The following is a 16,163-nucleotide window of genomic DNA, read 5'->3' as shown; positions in this document are numbered from 1 at the left end:
TGTCCCTCAAAGCTATGAGCTTCAGCCTCTGTAAAAACTGATTTCATTGGTCGTTTCCTGCTACACCCTCTAGGTAGGAAACCTGTTCACTGTTTCTGTATTACCAAGGTCATAGAGGAGGGACATGGGGACAGGTCAAGGGCACGCCCACAGGGAGACTCATGGCAGCAAGCTAGCAAGTTCCCTCCGGTCTGAAACACTCAGAAAAAGAAGGGACATGCGCTAACACATAAAAAATGCTGAGAAGTGTGCACCAGCAAGGGGGACCTTTGGAGTAGTGAAAGACATGGAAAAGTCTTGGACAGAAAGGATTCAACTGTCTGTGTGAATCTTGATGGGTTGAAAGCTGATGGGGTCCAAAGGTTTAACACTAGGTAATGATAGGAAAAATGTCATCAGAAACTTTTTTTTTTAAATAGCACTTATAACACAGGTTAATCATTTAACTGCAGATCCACCTGGAAATGACTAAATTTGGGATAGTCACAGCCATGGTGTATGACTGAACATCAAATAATGACTCAGGGTAATTCTCTGGCTATAACTTGAAGCAAAAGAAGATCATAGTATTACTTACTTTTTTTCATGTAAAAAAGGTTACACTTGATGAGTATACTGTTAGTACCCACAAGCCAGCTTGTTGCTATTGTTTAGTTGCTCACTCCTGTCTAGCTCTTTGCAATCCCATGGACTGCAGCAAGCCAGGCTTCCCTGTCCTTGCCTATCTCCTAGAGTTTGCTCAGACTCACGTCCATTGAGTCGGTGATGTCATCCAACTGTCTCACTCTCTGTCACCCCCTTCTCCTCCTGCATTCAATCTTTCCCCAAATCAGGGTCTTTTCCAACGAGCCAGCTCTTCGCATCAGGCCAAACTTTTGGATTGACAGGCGTGATCTCTTTGCAGTCCAAGGGACTCTCGAGTTTTCTTCAGCACCACAGTTCAAAAGCATCAATTTTTTGGTGCTCAGCCTTCTTTATGGTCCAGCTCTCACATTTGTACATGACTACTGGAAAGACCATAGCTTAGCTTTGACTATATGGACCTTTGTTGGGAAAGTGATATCTCTGCTTTTTAATATGCTAAGTTTGTCATAACTTTTCTTCCAAAAAGCAAGTGTCTTTTAATTTTTTGGCTGCAGACACCTTCCACAGTGATTTTGGAGCCCAGGAAAATAAAATATGTGCTTTTTTCACTGGAAGTGAAAGTGGAAATCACTGTTTCCACTTTTTCCCCATCTATTTGCCATGAAGTGATGGGAATGGATGCCATGGTTTTAGTTTTTTGAATGCTGACTTTTAAACCAGCTTTTTCACTCTCCTCTTTCACCTTCACCAAGAGGCTCTTTAGTCCCTCTTTGCTTCCTGCCATTAGAAAGCAGAAATGGTATTATCTGCATATCTGATGTTGTTGATATTTCTCCCACCAGTCTTATTCCAGCTTGTGATTCATCCAGCCCAGCATTTCACGTGGTGGACTCTGCATATAAGTTAACTAAGCAGAGTGACAATATACAGCCTCATTGTACTCCTTTCCCATTTTGAACCAGTCTGTTGTTCCCTATCTGGTTCTAACTTTTGCTTCTTGACCCGTAACAGGCGACAAGGTTTCTCAGGAGACAAGTAAGGTGCTCTGGTCTTCACATCTCTTTCAGAATTTTCCAGTTTGTTGTGATCCGCACAGTCAAAGACTTTAGTGCAGTCAATGAAGCAGAACTAAATTTTTTTCTGGAATTTCCTTGCTTCCTCTATGATTCAAAGGATGTTGGCGATTTGATCTCTGGTTCCTCTGCCTTTTCTAAATCCAGCTTGTACACCTGGAAGTTCTTGATTCACATACTGCTAAAACGTCACTTGAAGGATTTTGAGCATTACCTTACTAGCCTGTGAGATGAGTATAATTATATGATAGTTTGAACGTTCTTTTGCATTGTCTTTCTTTTTTTTTTTTAATAAATTTATTTATTTTAGTTGGGGGCTAATTACTTTACAATATTGTAGTGGTTTTTGCCATACATTGACATGAATCAGCCATGGGTTTACATGTGTTCCCCATCCTGAAGCCCCCTCCCACCTCCCTCCCCATCCCATCCCTCTGGGTCATCCCATTGCCCCAGCCCTGAGCATTTGTCTCATGCATTGAACATGGAATGGTGTTCTGTTTCACATATGATAATATACATGTTCCAATGCTATTCTCCCAGAACGTCCCACCCTCACCTTCTCCCTCAGAGTCCATAAAATTGTTCTATGCATCTGTGTCTCTTATTCTGTCTCGCATATAGGGTTATCGTTACCATCTTTCAAATTCCATATATATGAATTAGTATACTGTATTGATGTTTTTCTTCCTGGCTTACTTCACTCTGTATAATGGGCTCCAGTTTCATCCATCTCAATAGAACCAATTCAAATGTATTTTTTTTAATGGCTGAGTAATATTCCATTGTGTATATTATGAGACATGGAGTATCTTTGCATTGATCCCTAAGAAAGGCTTTCTTATCTCTCCTAGCTATTCTTTGGAACTCTGCATTTAAATGGGTATATCTTTCCTTTTCTCCTTTGCCTTTTGCTTCTCTTCTTTTCTCAGCTATTTGTAAGTCCTCCTCAGACAACCACTTAGCCTTCATGCATGTCTTTTTCTTTGGGATGGTTTTGGTCACCTCCTCCTGTACAATATTATGAACCTGTGTCCATAGTTCTTCAGGAACCCTGTCTACCATATCTAATCCCTTGAATCTACTTGTTACCTCTAGTGTATAATCGGAGAAGGCAATGGCACCCCACTCCAGTACTCTTGCCTGGAAAATCCCATGAACGGAGGAGCCTGGCGGGCTGCAATCCATGGGGTCACTGAGTCGGACACGACTGAGCGACTCCACTTTCACTCTTCACTTTCATGCCCTGGAGAAGGAAATGGCAACCCACTCCAGTACTCTTGCCTGGAGAATCCCAGGGACGGAGGAGCCTGGTGGGCTGCCGTCTATGGGGTCGCACAGAGTCGGACACGACTGACGCGACTTAGCAGCAGCAGCAGCAGTGTATAATCATAAGGGATTTGATTTAGGTCATACCTGAATGGTCTAGTGGTTTCCCCAACTTTCTTCAATTTAAGTCTGAATTTTACAATAAGGAGTTCATGATCTGAGTCACACTAAGCTCCAGGTCTTATTTTTGCTGACTGTATAGAGATCTTTTTCATCTTCAGTTGCAAAGAAAACAATCAATCTGATTTCAGTGTTGACCATCTGGTAATGTCCATGTGTAGAGTTGTAGTTTGTGCTGTTGGAAGACAGCGTTGTTTTGCCTTCTGGAGTACCAGAAAATTAGAATTTTGTAGGATAAAGAGCTTTGAGAAAGCCAAACTGACCTACCTTCTCTTCAGCCAGTCATCTTTGACCAATGAAATATTTATGTGACTGAGAGTGAGTGTTCCCAACAACCTTATGGGGAGGTAGTGTATTTAGCTCCATTTCACAGAAGAGAAGACTGAGGCTCAGAGAGACTTAAGTAGACAGAGCAAGGTCACAAAGCAAAATAGGGACAGATCTGAGATTCACACTCAAGCACAATGATGGCTTCCAAATCCCCAGCATCCCGCCTTTCTCATCCGAGAAGAATACTCTATGGAGATTTGTGACGTTAACCAAAAAAGGGAGGAAAAAGGAGTAATTCCCAGTTCTACCTCACAGGAAAAAATAATAGCAATTACAGTAGCCATTTGTAGAAAAAGGAGTCTGAGTCTCTCATATTTTACTTACTTATTCAACCAATGATGATTTTGCTTCACTTCCCACCCTCACCCACAACTGCCAGAACATCTGGCCATGTCTGGAGATACTTTTGGTTCTCACACTGGAGGGGAGGCTGTTTCTAGCATCTTGTGGTTAGAAGCCAGGGATACTGCTGAATATCAGACCATGCCCAGGACAGAATGATCTGGCCCCCAACATCAATAGTACAGAGACCAAGAAAAGCTGACTCATCACTGTTAGTAATATAACTATGCTTTGGTAGGTGGTGTGTGTTGAAGAAGATGATAAAAGTTTTGCAATAAAATAATGATTTTTGGAGTTCTCTTTTTATCAACTAGGTAATGCCTTTAGAAATAAATAGCTGTCTGGATTGTTCTAAAAGCAAATGTCACCTCCTAGAAGGACTTAGAGCAACTGATAAGACAAGAGGCCATGCTCTCAGTGTCTGGTGTGCTGAACTAAAATTTCGTAAAATATCACTTTGCTGACAAAGGTCTGTATAGTCAAAGACATAGTTTTTCCAGTAGTCATGTACAGATGTGAGAGTTGGATGACAAAGAAGGCTGAGTGCCAAAGAATTGATGCTTTTGAATTGGGTGCTGGAGAAGACTCTTAAGAGTCCCCTTGGACTACAAGGAGATCAAACCAGTCAATTCTAAAGGAAATTAGAAGGACTGATGCTGAAGCTGAAGCTCCAATACTTTGGCCACCTGATAAGAAGAGTTGACTCATTGGAAAAGACCATGATGCTGGGAAAGATTGAGGGTAGGAGGAGAAGGGGACGACAGAGGATGAGATGGTTGGATGGCATCACTGACTCAATGGACATGAGTTTGAGCAAACTTCAGGAGATACTGGAGGACAGAGAAGCCTGGCGTGCTGAAGTTCATGGGGTTGCAAAGAGTTGGGCACAACTTGGCAACTGAACAACAACAACCCAATGGTACACACTCAGGTAGTGAAAATAAGATATGATGTTATAACCTTGCACACATAAAACATAAGGTCTTAAACGCAAGGAGCAAAACATTATGAGAATTTTTAAAAATGTTTTGGTGAAGATGTCCTGGGTATCAGAAAACACATAACATAAAAATCTGATCAGGAGGATGTCATCTCATATAAATTCCTTCTGTGGCCAAATCTCTAATCTCTCAGGGCTGATCTCATGACTCCTGTTAATACCTAAAGTGTTTGTTGCATGTATCTGGTATAACCAGTGCTGACCTGTGGTTCAGATACACCTGCATGGCTTTTCTGGATGCTGACAGCTGGCATCCCTTCTCACAAACTGGTACCTAGGCTTCTCTGGTGGCTCAGTTGGTGAAGAATGAGGAGATACAGGAGGAGATCCAGGTTCAATCCCTGGAAGGGGAAGATCCCCTGGAGAAGAAAATGGCAACCTACTCCAGTACTCTTGCCTGGGAAATTGCATGGAAAGAGGAGCTTGGTGGGCTACAGTCCATGGGGTCACAAAGAGTCATACATAACTTGGCGGCCAAACCACCAACACTGCTTATTAAATATTTTCAATAAAAATCTCTAATTTTGAATATGATTTTGTCTTTTCGGGTAGATTGTCAGGGCCTTGATGACTAAGACATGGGTTTTTCCTTAAATGAGATAAAGAATATAAAGTATGCATTCAGAGCCCTTGCAAACAGAACAGGCTCAAGAAAATTTGTTGGAAAAATATCAAACAGAGTATATTGCTAGAATTTTGTTCCAGAAGGATGAATGAATTAAAGCCAAACTGATCTTTAATTATAATACAGAATGAAGAATACTGTTTATGCCTCGTGAAAGAGAAAAACTTGACCGTGCTTTATGTACTAACTGGTTTTTCTGCATTTGGACTGGTCAGTCCTATTAGAGATCTGTCTGTCATTTTTCTGTATATGCCAACAATTCAGCCATTTGGTAAGTGCCTACCAACACAGAGTAACAGATGAAATAAAGAAATCTAATGGTTTTGCCTGATCAGCAGTCACTTTCTTTTTTTCAACCATCACCTTCAGTTTCTACAGGGAACAAACTCATTCTTTAAGCTCTATCTGTAGGAGTCTCTGAGTTTTTATAATGTGCCCTCTCCCTCCCATCAGCATACACTGTTCTCTGACATGCACATGCCAGCCCATTTGTTTTAAGCCTGGCTCCTTCTCACCCTTCAGGTCTCAGCTCATATGTTACCTTTCTCAGAGAAGCCTTCCCTGAACACATGAAACATCCCCACAGGTCCCATTTTCATCCCCCTGTCTCATTTGTTTCCATCAGAGACTATTCAAAATCTATATCTTCATTCTCTGCTAACTTGTTTGTTTCTCATTAACCATCCCCTTGAAAGACTTCAAAGGGAAAAAACACAGAAGTACAGAAACTACTTGTTACCCCCAGGATCTATTTTTCCTCCTTCCTTTACATAACAAAACACCTTGAGTGATGGCTTTGTCCACAACCACCCACCTAGAGGATACACTTCCAGCCTCTTTTGCAGTTAGACCTGGTGATTTTATGAACAAGGCTGCTTGCCTGGGCTTCTTTCCATCTGCCTACTGGTCATGAGATGGAAATGGAGACTCATTAATGCCCATCCAATTCTCTGAGTTCCCTGTCTTAGAAGATCTGGTTCAAATTAATTATAGGAGAAAAAGACAAATATCTATGCTGCCCAGTAAAGTTTCTGTAAATTAAGAGTATGGTATGAAGGGAAAAATAAGTAACCATAAGTTTTTGTGTTTTTTTCTTTGTTCAAAGTCTGTGGGAAAGGAGGAAGGGAGGTATAAATTAGGAGTTTGGGATTGACATATACACACTACTACATACCAACAAGGACCTACTGTATAGAACAGGGAACTATACTCAATATTTTATAATAACCTATAAGAGAAAAAAATCTAAAACAATAGATGTATATGTATGTATACATGATTGTATGAACCACTTTGCCGTTCATCTGAAAGTAACACAACACTGTAAATCAGCTATACTTCAATAAAAATTTTTAAAAAGAAAAGAAAAATAAGTAGTCAATGAAGGAATTCACTAACTCGTTGGGTCCACATAATGAGCTGTGAGGTAGAGAGACAGAATTCTTTGATTTTGATAGTTGAGAAAATAGAGACCGAAAAGGCTGAGAGACAGCTGTAGGTCAGCCAGCGGGTAAGCAGAGTGCAGGACTGGTTTCTATTTCAAATCCATACTATAGGGCTTTGGTTCTCCTCCCACTGACTCTGTGGAAGGTTTTAACAATCACACTGATTATTGGTGTGGCTGGAGCTTAATTATAGACTTTACAAACGGGATGGACCAGTCTTTGAGTGACATTCTGCAATTCGCTTTTCTCCCTGCACACCATCATTCCTTTTGTATTGATGTAGAAAGTACAAGTAGACAGCACATGTTGTCTTCTCTCTCCTACTGTTAACCTCCTCTAGCATTTCAGCAGCATTAGAACTAGCATTCGAATCAAGGTCCATGGTGACGGGAGCACGGGGGAGGAACCAAGGAGGATTTAGAAATCATCAGGTTGGCTGTGCTCATAGCTAATGGGAAGCTGCTGGATAGTACAGGGGGCTCAGCCTGGTGCTCTGTGATGACCTGGGGGTGGGGTGGGGGGACGAGGAGGGAGGCTCAAGAGGGAGGGGATGGAGTATGCTTGCGGCTGATTCATGTTGTTGTATGACAGAAACCAACACTGTAAAGTAATTATCCTCCAACTAAAAAAGAAAAAAAAAGACACACACACACAAAAGATGGCCATGTTTAGAAAAATAAGCAAGTCACTGAGTTTAAATAAAATGAACATTGTACTTTCATGACAAGGCAAGAGAAGATTTTTGTGCTGGTTACTTAATTTGTCTGGCTCTAGGCAACTGGGAAGTCCAATAATTAGAAAAAAAAAAGTTTAGTTAACTGATATTTAAAGGCCTCTTCCCCACCCTGAAATGTCCTGGGGTAATGAAGTGTATGTAAGACTCTCTTAGCGTGTTATAATGCAGCAAGATATTAATCTTAAAAAGCATTTTATCCTGTGGTCTACTGTAACACCTTGACTAGCATGTCATTTTTATTCCTCCCACCTCTGACAGGTTCTGGCTTTCCCCAGTGAAATAACTTGCTGGAGGGGTACAAATCAGCCATGACAGATACCGACACTTTACTCAGTCACTAACCCATTGTCTACTTTGTGAAGACATGAAATACCGAGTGAACAATAAAAACCCAGAAGGAATGTGTTTGCATTTTTCTGTTTTAAATAAAGTCTCATCGTTTTTAAGTGTGAATGTCCTTCAGTTTGAAGCAGAGTTCTGGTATGTTTTGCATTCCCAAAGAATTTGCAATGACACATTTCATGTCGAAAGGGCAGATTTAAAAGAAAAACTGCTTATGATCTGAATTTTTAATACCTCAAATCTTTGTGGATTATAACTCTGAATTTAAAACTTTTCTCTTTAATCTGCATCATACCTTTGGGCATTGTGGTGAAGGAACTGAGAGAGGCAGAATGCTTCCCAGTCTCTGAAAACAGAAAATGTGAGCGTGTACTCTCAGGTGCTACACGAAGGCTCTAGGTCTGTAGCAATGTTGGATCCTTCCTTAATCAAATAGGAATCCAAGGATATTTCTCATACCCTTCTTTATTGCCTCTCTCCCTCACCATCAATGAGTAATTACCAGGTATGGAGTAATGATTGCAAATCAGGCATAATGCTAAATATAATCTCATTTAACTCTTACAACCACCCTATGTAGTTGGTGGCATCACCATTGTGCAGATCAGAAAACTGAGTTTAAAAATAGGTTAAGCAACTTGCCCAACGTCATACAGCAAACAGACATCAGAGGCAGGCTTTGGATTTCTACCCAAACCTTTGGCCTGTATCATTATACTACACAGATGCTTTTGCTGGGTATTCTGGGAGGTAAAACAAATACAGTCCTCAACATTCAGAGGCTATAAGTGATAGACATGTGGAAAGGACAGAAGGCTTCAGCCTGTGGGACACGGACCAACCATTTTTCAAAATATCCTTTTGACATATTGGCAAACCTTCCTCTTTCTGGTCTGTTTTTAAGCCATGTAATTATAATACAGCAGACTTGTGGTTCAAGAGGCTGAGTATCTACCCAGCCTCCCACCCCAGCCTTTGTTTCATTCTGATTTGCCAACCTGACCTTCTTTTCTGCCCGGCCATTGGTAACTTGCTGAAGCATCGGCCCATGAAAACAGCTGAAGCATGTCCTCCTTTTATATATCAGTGTTCACGTCCTTTTAAATTATGCACTCCCTTATTTGTGCCAACTGAGCCAGGACAGGGACTTGAAAAATTCCACTGACCAACAAATGCCTTAAGTTGTCTGGACAGGGAAAAATAAAGATACGGAAGCAGAATACCTTTTCAGGCTTAACAGAAGAAGCAAGGAGGAGGTGAACTATAGTAGAGAGTGGATGTCTCCAAAAATAACCAAGAATGAGAAAGCAAGACATTGATGACACCAGATGATCTGTTTATGGTCCCTTTCAAACTGAGTGGCATATCTTGAAAATGAAATAGGAAAACTCTAGAAGGAAGTGGCTTCTGATCCTTGTCTAGACTCTGAAATGAACAAGCAAACCTGATTATGATCAGTGTCAAACAATATTTACCAATTTCTATAAAACTGTGAATGCAAAGAAAGGCCTGTGAGTCATGAGCAACTGAGAGGAAATTAACAGCAATATTTACTGTGCAGATTCTGATTCACCATTATTTTGTAAGAAAGCCTGGTTGTTTTTAGTAGATCCATTTAGAGTCTGTGAGAATCTCAATTTTCTCAAGGCACATTAGCTAAGAAATTATTTGTGAGTCAATTTAAGTTATATTTTATATGCAAATTCAGAACAAGCACTTTATAAGAAATGTTATTAACATAAAATTCAGGAAAGAAATAAATTACCAAAAAAAAAAGTCAACCGAGATGAGGTCTGCCACAAGAAAAAATGATAGGCAGTCATTTGATCCTACACAATAGATAAACTAGGGGCTAGTTTCAATAAGAGACTCATTATGCTCCAAATCCATCCTCCTAGCAGTGGAAACAATCCTCACGTCCATCATGAGAGAACTGGTTAAATAAAGTATGTATTTCGACACCATAGAGAACTAGGCAGCTTTAAAAAGAATGAAAAGAGATCGGTTTTATAAGTGGCTTGGAGAAATATGACATAGTATGAAATAGCATACAGGGACTTCCCTGGTGGTTCAGTGCCTAAGACTCCACACTCCCAATGCAGAGGACCCGGGTTTGATCCCTGGTCAGAGAACTAGATCCCACATGCTGGAATTAAGAGTTCACATGCCACGAATGAAGATTCCATGTGCTGCAACTAAGCCCCAGCACAGTCAAAACACATAAATAAATAAATAGATAAATAAATAAATATTTTTTTTTAAAAAAAGAAAAGAAATAGTATACATAGTAAGGTTTCTTTCTCACTGTAAAAGCTTGGTATACACACTGACAAAGTCTATATGAACCAGTATCACTCTTGACAACGCTTATAAACAGGAGAAGGATGAAGACTGAAGGACTTCCTACCCCAACTGACATACTTCTATAGTGGGTGCTTTTTTTTGTTTCTTTTACAATGATTATTTAAAATGTTTGCTAAAAACATTAAAATAAAATATATAACTGCACAGACAAATGATTTTGAAAAATATTCAAAAAATGATATGCCTATCATTTCTTTATTAGAAATTTATCATTATTAGAAATGTAATGTTAGAAACAAACTTTTTTTTTTTAATAAAATAAGAAAATTTTATTTTTGCCTTAGAAGATGACATAAAATGGCCTTGACTTTTTAAAGCCAACTTCATTCTTTCCCCATCCTCATCCTTGGATCATGAATTCACTTGGCATCAACAAGCACTTCAAAGAAAAATTCCCAAACTGTGAAGAAAACAGGCATATTTCCCCTCTGAAAATTGAGAGCCACAATATTTAGCTATGAAATTATTTTCCTTGCAACTAGTCTCAGATGGAGTGATGTCACTCTAGTGGCTCAGAAGTGGCAGGCTCCCTCCCTCCAAATCACCACAGAACACCTGCTGCTAAGCAGGAGGCCAGGCGTCTGGACCTGATGCCTCACATGAGGACACTACAAAGTACTCCCTGCTTCACATCCGGCCTAGGAGGGAAAAATCTGAATTTGGGAGTGACAAAGTAAGTGCTTTAAGAACACATACTCCAAACATACGTTCCACAAGAATCCAAGAAAAAGGCACAGTGCTTGTCCATCAAAAGGCTGTGTGCGCCACAATACCCAGCAGTATCCTCAGGATAGCAGAGGAACTGCTTTTCTCAGAAACCCCTTTCCTGTGTCCTGGGTTAAGCACAATGATGCCAAGGTTCTACATCCTCTCTTTAAGAATTTCAGTGATATAGGTCTGGTTTAATTCTTCCTTTTGCATTTAGGTAAAACTGTCTCCCATACTAGTTTTACATGTTCTGGAAGAGCTTAAAAAACTATGAACACATTGATATTAAAACATGAAATGTTAGGAATCAAAATAACACAAGGGCCAAAGATCATGATATGAGGCAGTCAGTAGTGTCGCTTATATGCACATTACCCCACAGAAACAAACTTTCAAATACAATCCTTGTTGGGGAGTTCCCCAGTGGTCTAGCGGATAGGGTTCTGGGCTTTCACTGGTGCGACTAGGGTTCAATCCCTGGTCAGGGAACTTAGATCCCATAGGCCCTGTGGCACCACCAAAACAAACAAAAACCCAAACCCAAAACATAACACAACCACTAATTACTTATACTACTCCTGGAAATTAAGTATTCCTTATTTCAATTGATCTGGGTCACTGGGCCAAAATTACAGAGATCAAGTTCTAACTGTGTAATTATACACAGGTTTGCTTACTGTCACTCACCAGGTGGATCTCTGTTGAATGCTATCTTATTTTTTCTCCAACTGGAAGCCACAGTGCCCAGCCAGTCTGATCCAGGACAGCAGATGGGCATTCAAAGAGGACTGCGGTTTGCTCTGGCAAACACCCTTTCATGTTTTCTGTGCCAGTTTCACAACCATAAAATGAGGAGAAAAGGGTAGCTTATTTATTGCCTAAACTCAAAGGAAGATTGTAAGCACCAATTGAAGCTGAATGGACACTTAGAAGATGAAGAGCGTGTGGTATTATGAACAGGGCCTGACTTTATGAAAAACATGGCTGTTTTTCTAGTACACATTAAAGCCAGAGACGGATGGAAGTGCTAAGAGCTATTTAAGGCTGTGATGTCGGGGTGTGATAGCGCAGGCCTCTGGACCACGCTATTACAGGCCATTGTTTCACAGCTGTGATTCCCAGACATGGCAGCAGAGGACAGAGAAGGCGGCAAAATCTACCAGCATGAGTAAGCTATGTCCCTATAAAACTGAGTAGGCCAGAGCAGCTAGATGGTTATCTATACAAACTCATCAATTCTTACATAGGCAATAAGAAGTACTGTATACTTATGCTTGGTCAAGAGGAACAATCTCACAATCAAATTGCCAAGAATGTAACTTATTAGCTCTGGAAAATCCAAACCAGATACTGTACCTTTATTACACAGCACATAATTCCTTCATCAAAAGTAGACATGTTAAACGCAGAAAATTGTGAAACAAAGATAAGCAAGGATAACAGCAATAGTAGAAAGAAAATTACTTGTAACTATACCTCTGAGAGGTAGCCAGCACTCAAATTTTTGGCTTACATCTTTACAGTTCATCCATCTGTCTATCCATTCAATGTAAATATGTGTATGTATGCATAAGTGTGTGGATGTGTGTATATATTTTTATATAGATAAAATTTATTAAACAAATGACATCATCATGTTCATACTAACTTAAAATAGAAGTTAGATGTGTACACTTATTAAGTATGTTGCGATCAACATCCTTGTAGTTAAATCTTTGTGCATAATTTTACTAATAAAATGCATTATTTTTACTAATAAATGATCAGACAGGGAATTGCTGTATAAATGGTGCATGAATGAGTTATAAAAGGTATTTCAAAAAAAAAAAAGTATTTCACATTTAACTTGACTCTTCTGTACACCTAGGACTTCACTAATCAAAAATTCTTTACCCCAAATTGCTTGTTGCCTCTTAAAGTGATGCTTCTAGCTCTAGAACAGCTTAGTGTTCCCATAAGTGTCTGAAATGATTCACACTTACTTTGCGAGGTTTCACCTTATCTTGCAAATCATACTGGCCAATTCCTTTATAGCTGATTCCAAGCCACCAAGGAAGTCCTTGTTTATCCTGGAAGATGGGAAAACATGAGAACCAAGACCTAATTGTTAAGTCTTCTAGAGATGAAGTAATATCTACCAATTTCTTGCTTTAACAAGTATCAGCAAGTCAAAATAATTTTGTCTTGGTAAACAAAACACTATTTAAGATCCTAACTTGTTATTAGAATACTTTCTCAGAATTCCTTCAAATAAGATCTATAAATCGAAACACACCAATACTATTAATACCATCAAAAAGAAAGATGCACTACTGTTAGGATTAAATAATTGGAAAGAAGATATAAAATATAAGTAATTCAACCAGGAATTAATCCAGAGTACAAAGCCAGTTAGTCATTACAAAAAAAAAGAAGAAGAAGAAAAAGAAAAAAGCTCTTTGTTCTCTTGATTAGTAACTAGCTATAAAGGTCAGGGAAGTTTCCAAAGAATTACTAAGATGAGAAAAGTGGTTCCAAATCCTAATGTTTATAAACTTAACAAGGAACACAGGAATACTAAAGAACTCTTCAGATGAGTTATATGATTCAAAGCAAGATGCTTGAATAATGACTTTGAGGTATATATAGGGAGAGGAGGAATTTTTTTTTTCTCATCAATTTATCTTTTAGGTCTTGCCAAAGAAAGGGTATACTGACAAAGGGAAAGAAAAAACTTGGGCTTAAACATATACCCACATGCAAACAAATTAAGAATCAGTAGAAATTAAAATGGAATTGGTACATATTTTTATGATCCAATTCCCCACCATTTGGAATTGCAAACACTGTCAGAACTTGGAAAATCACTCAAGATTGATCAAGTATAAAATTATACCTCTTTCAAACAAGACTCTTTTATTAACATTATGCTTTGTTCTCTATCATCTCAAAGTTTTCCTTAGTAAACTTCTCCGTGCGTATGAAATCTAAAAATACTACCCAAATATAAAACATACCAACTGAAAATAGGTACTACATATCTTGTAGAAACTTGAGGATTTTATGAAGCTGCTTAAATGATATGGGGTGATTCTCATACAAAGGTGCTATGAAATGTACATCTAGTAGTATTGGAAAGGTGAGCAATTGGAAAAGACATAAATCAGCAAAAGTAGGTAAATGCATAGGTGTGCCAGAAGAGAATGATCTGAATATTTCAGGGCTAACAGAGGCTTTGGGAACACATTTGAAAACAGCTAGTAGTTTACAAAAATAATGTGCTTTATAATTTGCTGTGACAATGACAAGATAAAATCAGGCTTTTATTTTTTTTAAGAAATTCAATCCTATTCTAAATGCTGAAATTTCTAGGGACAATTTACATAAATATGCATATTGATTTATGTGATTTTACAAAGTTAGTGCTGTTCACTAATGCTCATACGATAACAGTCATGATTAAAGCTTTGTCATATGAAAGTATTTACCTTTACTGCATAATAATGGACTCCATAGGTTGGCAGAGCTTCTACTATTTTCATATACCTATGAAAAATGAATATATGTTATAACCTCTTATTAAATTAGTTAGAGGGCCCTTTCGGGAAAAGTGATCTAAAGAAACACCATTTGTATCTACTTTACTCATTAAAACCATTTCTTTGACTAAAGGCAGAAATAGAATAAACCACTCTAGGGAGTAATACATTTTACCTTACTCAAATATTAGAAGGTTGTCAACAAAAATTCAATTTCAAAAAGCTATAGGAAATATTTTCTGCATATTAAAATTTCTATGGCTCAACAACATATTATACTTTATTTTAAACACAAATTGCAAGTATTTTTTTTTAACTAGCACTTAATGATGCAAAACATTAGAAGCAACTTTTGAGTCTTGCTCATAATAAGTAAAACATAAAGGTAATCTATATATTGATGGTGATACAGTTTTAGAAATTAAGTCAAACCTCTTAGAAGTAATGCTTTAAAAGAGTGAGTTTTATTATATGTAAATCTGATTTTTAAATATATGTACTCCCTCAAAAAAGTTAAAGTGATTATATTCCCCTTGTTATTTTTAATTCAACAAGTATTTATTTTATTCTTTTAAGACTTTATGTTGTTGTTGTTTAGTTGCTCAGTTGTGTCTGACTCTTTTGCGACCCCATGGACTGTAGCCCACCAGGCTTCTCAGTCCATGGCATTTCCCAGGCAAGAATCGTGGAGTGGGTTGCCATCTCCTTCTCCAGGGGATTTTCCTGAGCCAGGGATCAAACCTGCATCTCCTGCATTAGCAGGCAGATTCTTTACCACTGAGCCACCAGGGTAGCCCTTAAGAGTTTATGGAGTGGACTAAATTGTGTAAGATTTCCTTTCTGCCCACAAAAAAACTGAGGCTCCTGTATGATACAAGTGGGCTGTTTAATAACATTTTGAAGATCAGCGGCTCTGGACCTTGTAATCAATAAATTTTTCAAAGTAAAAGGTCTACATGTAAGTTAACATAAAAAGTTAAGTAGATGTGCCAAGGCCAGGTAGCAATTACACTGCACAGCCAGGATTCTCACACAAAGTGAGTCGGATTCCACAGTCTAGAGCCTTAACTACTGAGTTAAACAGTCTCTTACTTGGTGCCATAATGATAATGATCAAAGGAAGTAAGAAGATACTGCATTTAATCAAGAACAGTTCATAATATGCTCATTAACCTAACCTAAAATCATTCATGGAAATTGCTATTCCTTTTTATTTTCCATTTCAGAAGATGGGCACAAATCAGGGATTCAGCTTTGGAACTGCTAACTTCTGATTTCTGCCTTGAAGATCACAGCAGGTGTACTGTGATAAAAAGGAGATGAGTGCAAGAGCAGGGATGTGGGAGAAATCTATACCTGACGGGGGAATAGTGATCACCAAGTCCTTATTTCACCTCTCACATGATTTGTGCTACATTTGGCAGATTTACAAAAATACAAAAAAAACACCAAACTCTATCATCATAAAAGTTATTCTATAATTAATATAGTAATAATGCTATATTAGTTTTTACAACTTAAAAATTACAAATTTAGTTTTTATAATTTAAAAACTTCAATGTAGCTTGTGAACTGTTCTTAATAAGTAACGGATACTCTGTAGGTCTAAAATGTAGAAATCTATCATCACGTTCTGCTGTTTGTAC

General features: G+C 38.5%; 1 protein-coding gene across 17 annotated transcripts in view; it reads right to left on the bottom strand.

Annotated features, from left to right (window-relative positions):
• Positions 1 to 16,163, bottom strand: part of FRMD4B (FERM domain containing 4B) — a 388,656-nt gene that overhangs the window by 31,080 nt on the left and 341,413 nt on the right. For all 17 annotated transcript variants that reach the window (XM_081528400.1, XM_081528396.1, XM_081528395.1 and 14 more), the window contains 2 exons: positions 14,467 to 14,524; positions 12,982 to 13,068 (listed from right to left, as the gene is read on the bottom strand). In XM_081528400.1, the coding sequence (XP_081384526.1) occupies positions 12,982 to 13,068; positions 14,467 to 14,524 (145 nt within the window). The remainder of the gene's footprint in view (positions 1 to 12,981; positions 13,069 to 14,466; positions 14,525 to 16,163) is intronic.

This window comes from Giraffa tippelskirchi, chromosome 9, assembly GCF_054371585.1.
Source record: "Giraffa tippelskirchi isolate mGirTip1 chromosome 9, T2T-mGirTip1v1.2.pri, whole genome shotgun sequence".
Classification (NCBI taxonomy): Eukaryota; Metazoa; Chordata; class Mammalia; order Artiodactyla; family Giraffidae; genus Giraffa; species Giraffa tippelskirchi.
Note: the sequence above shows the minus strand (reverse complement) of the source record. Positions and strands in the feature narration are given on the sequence as shown.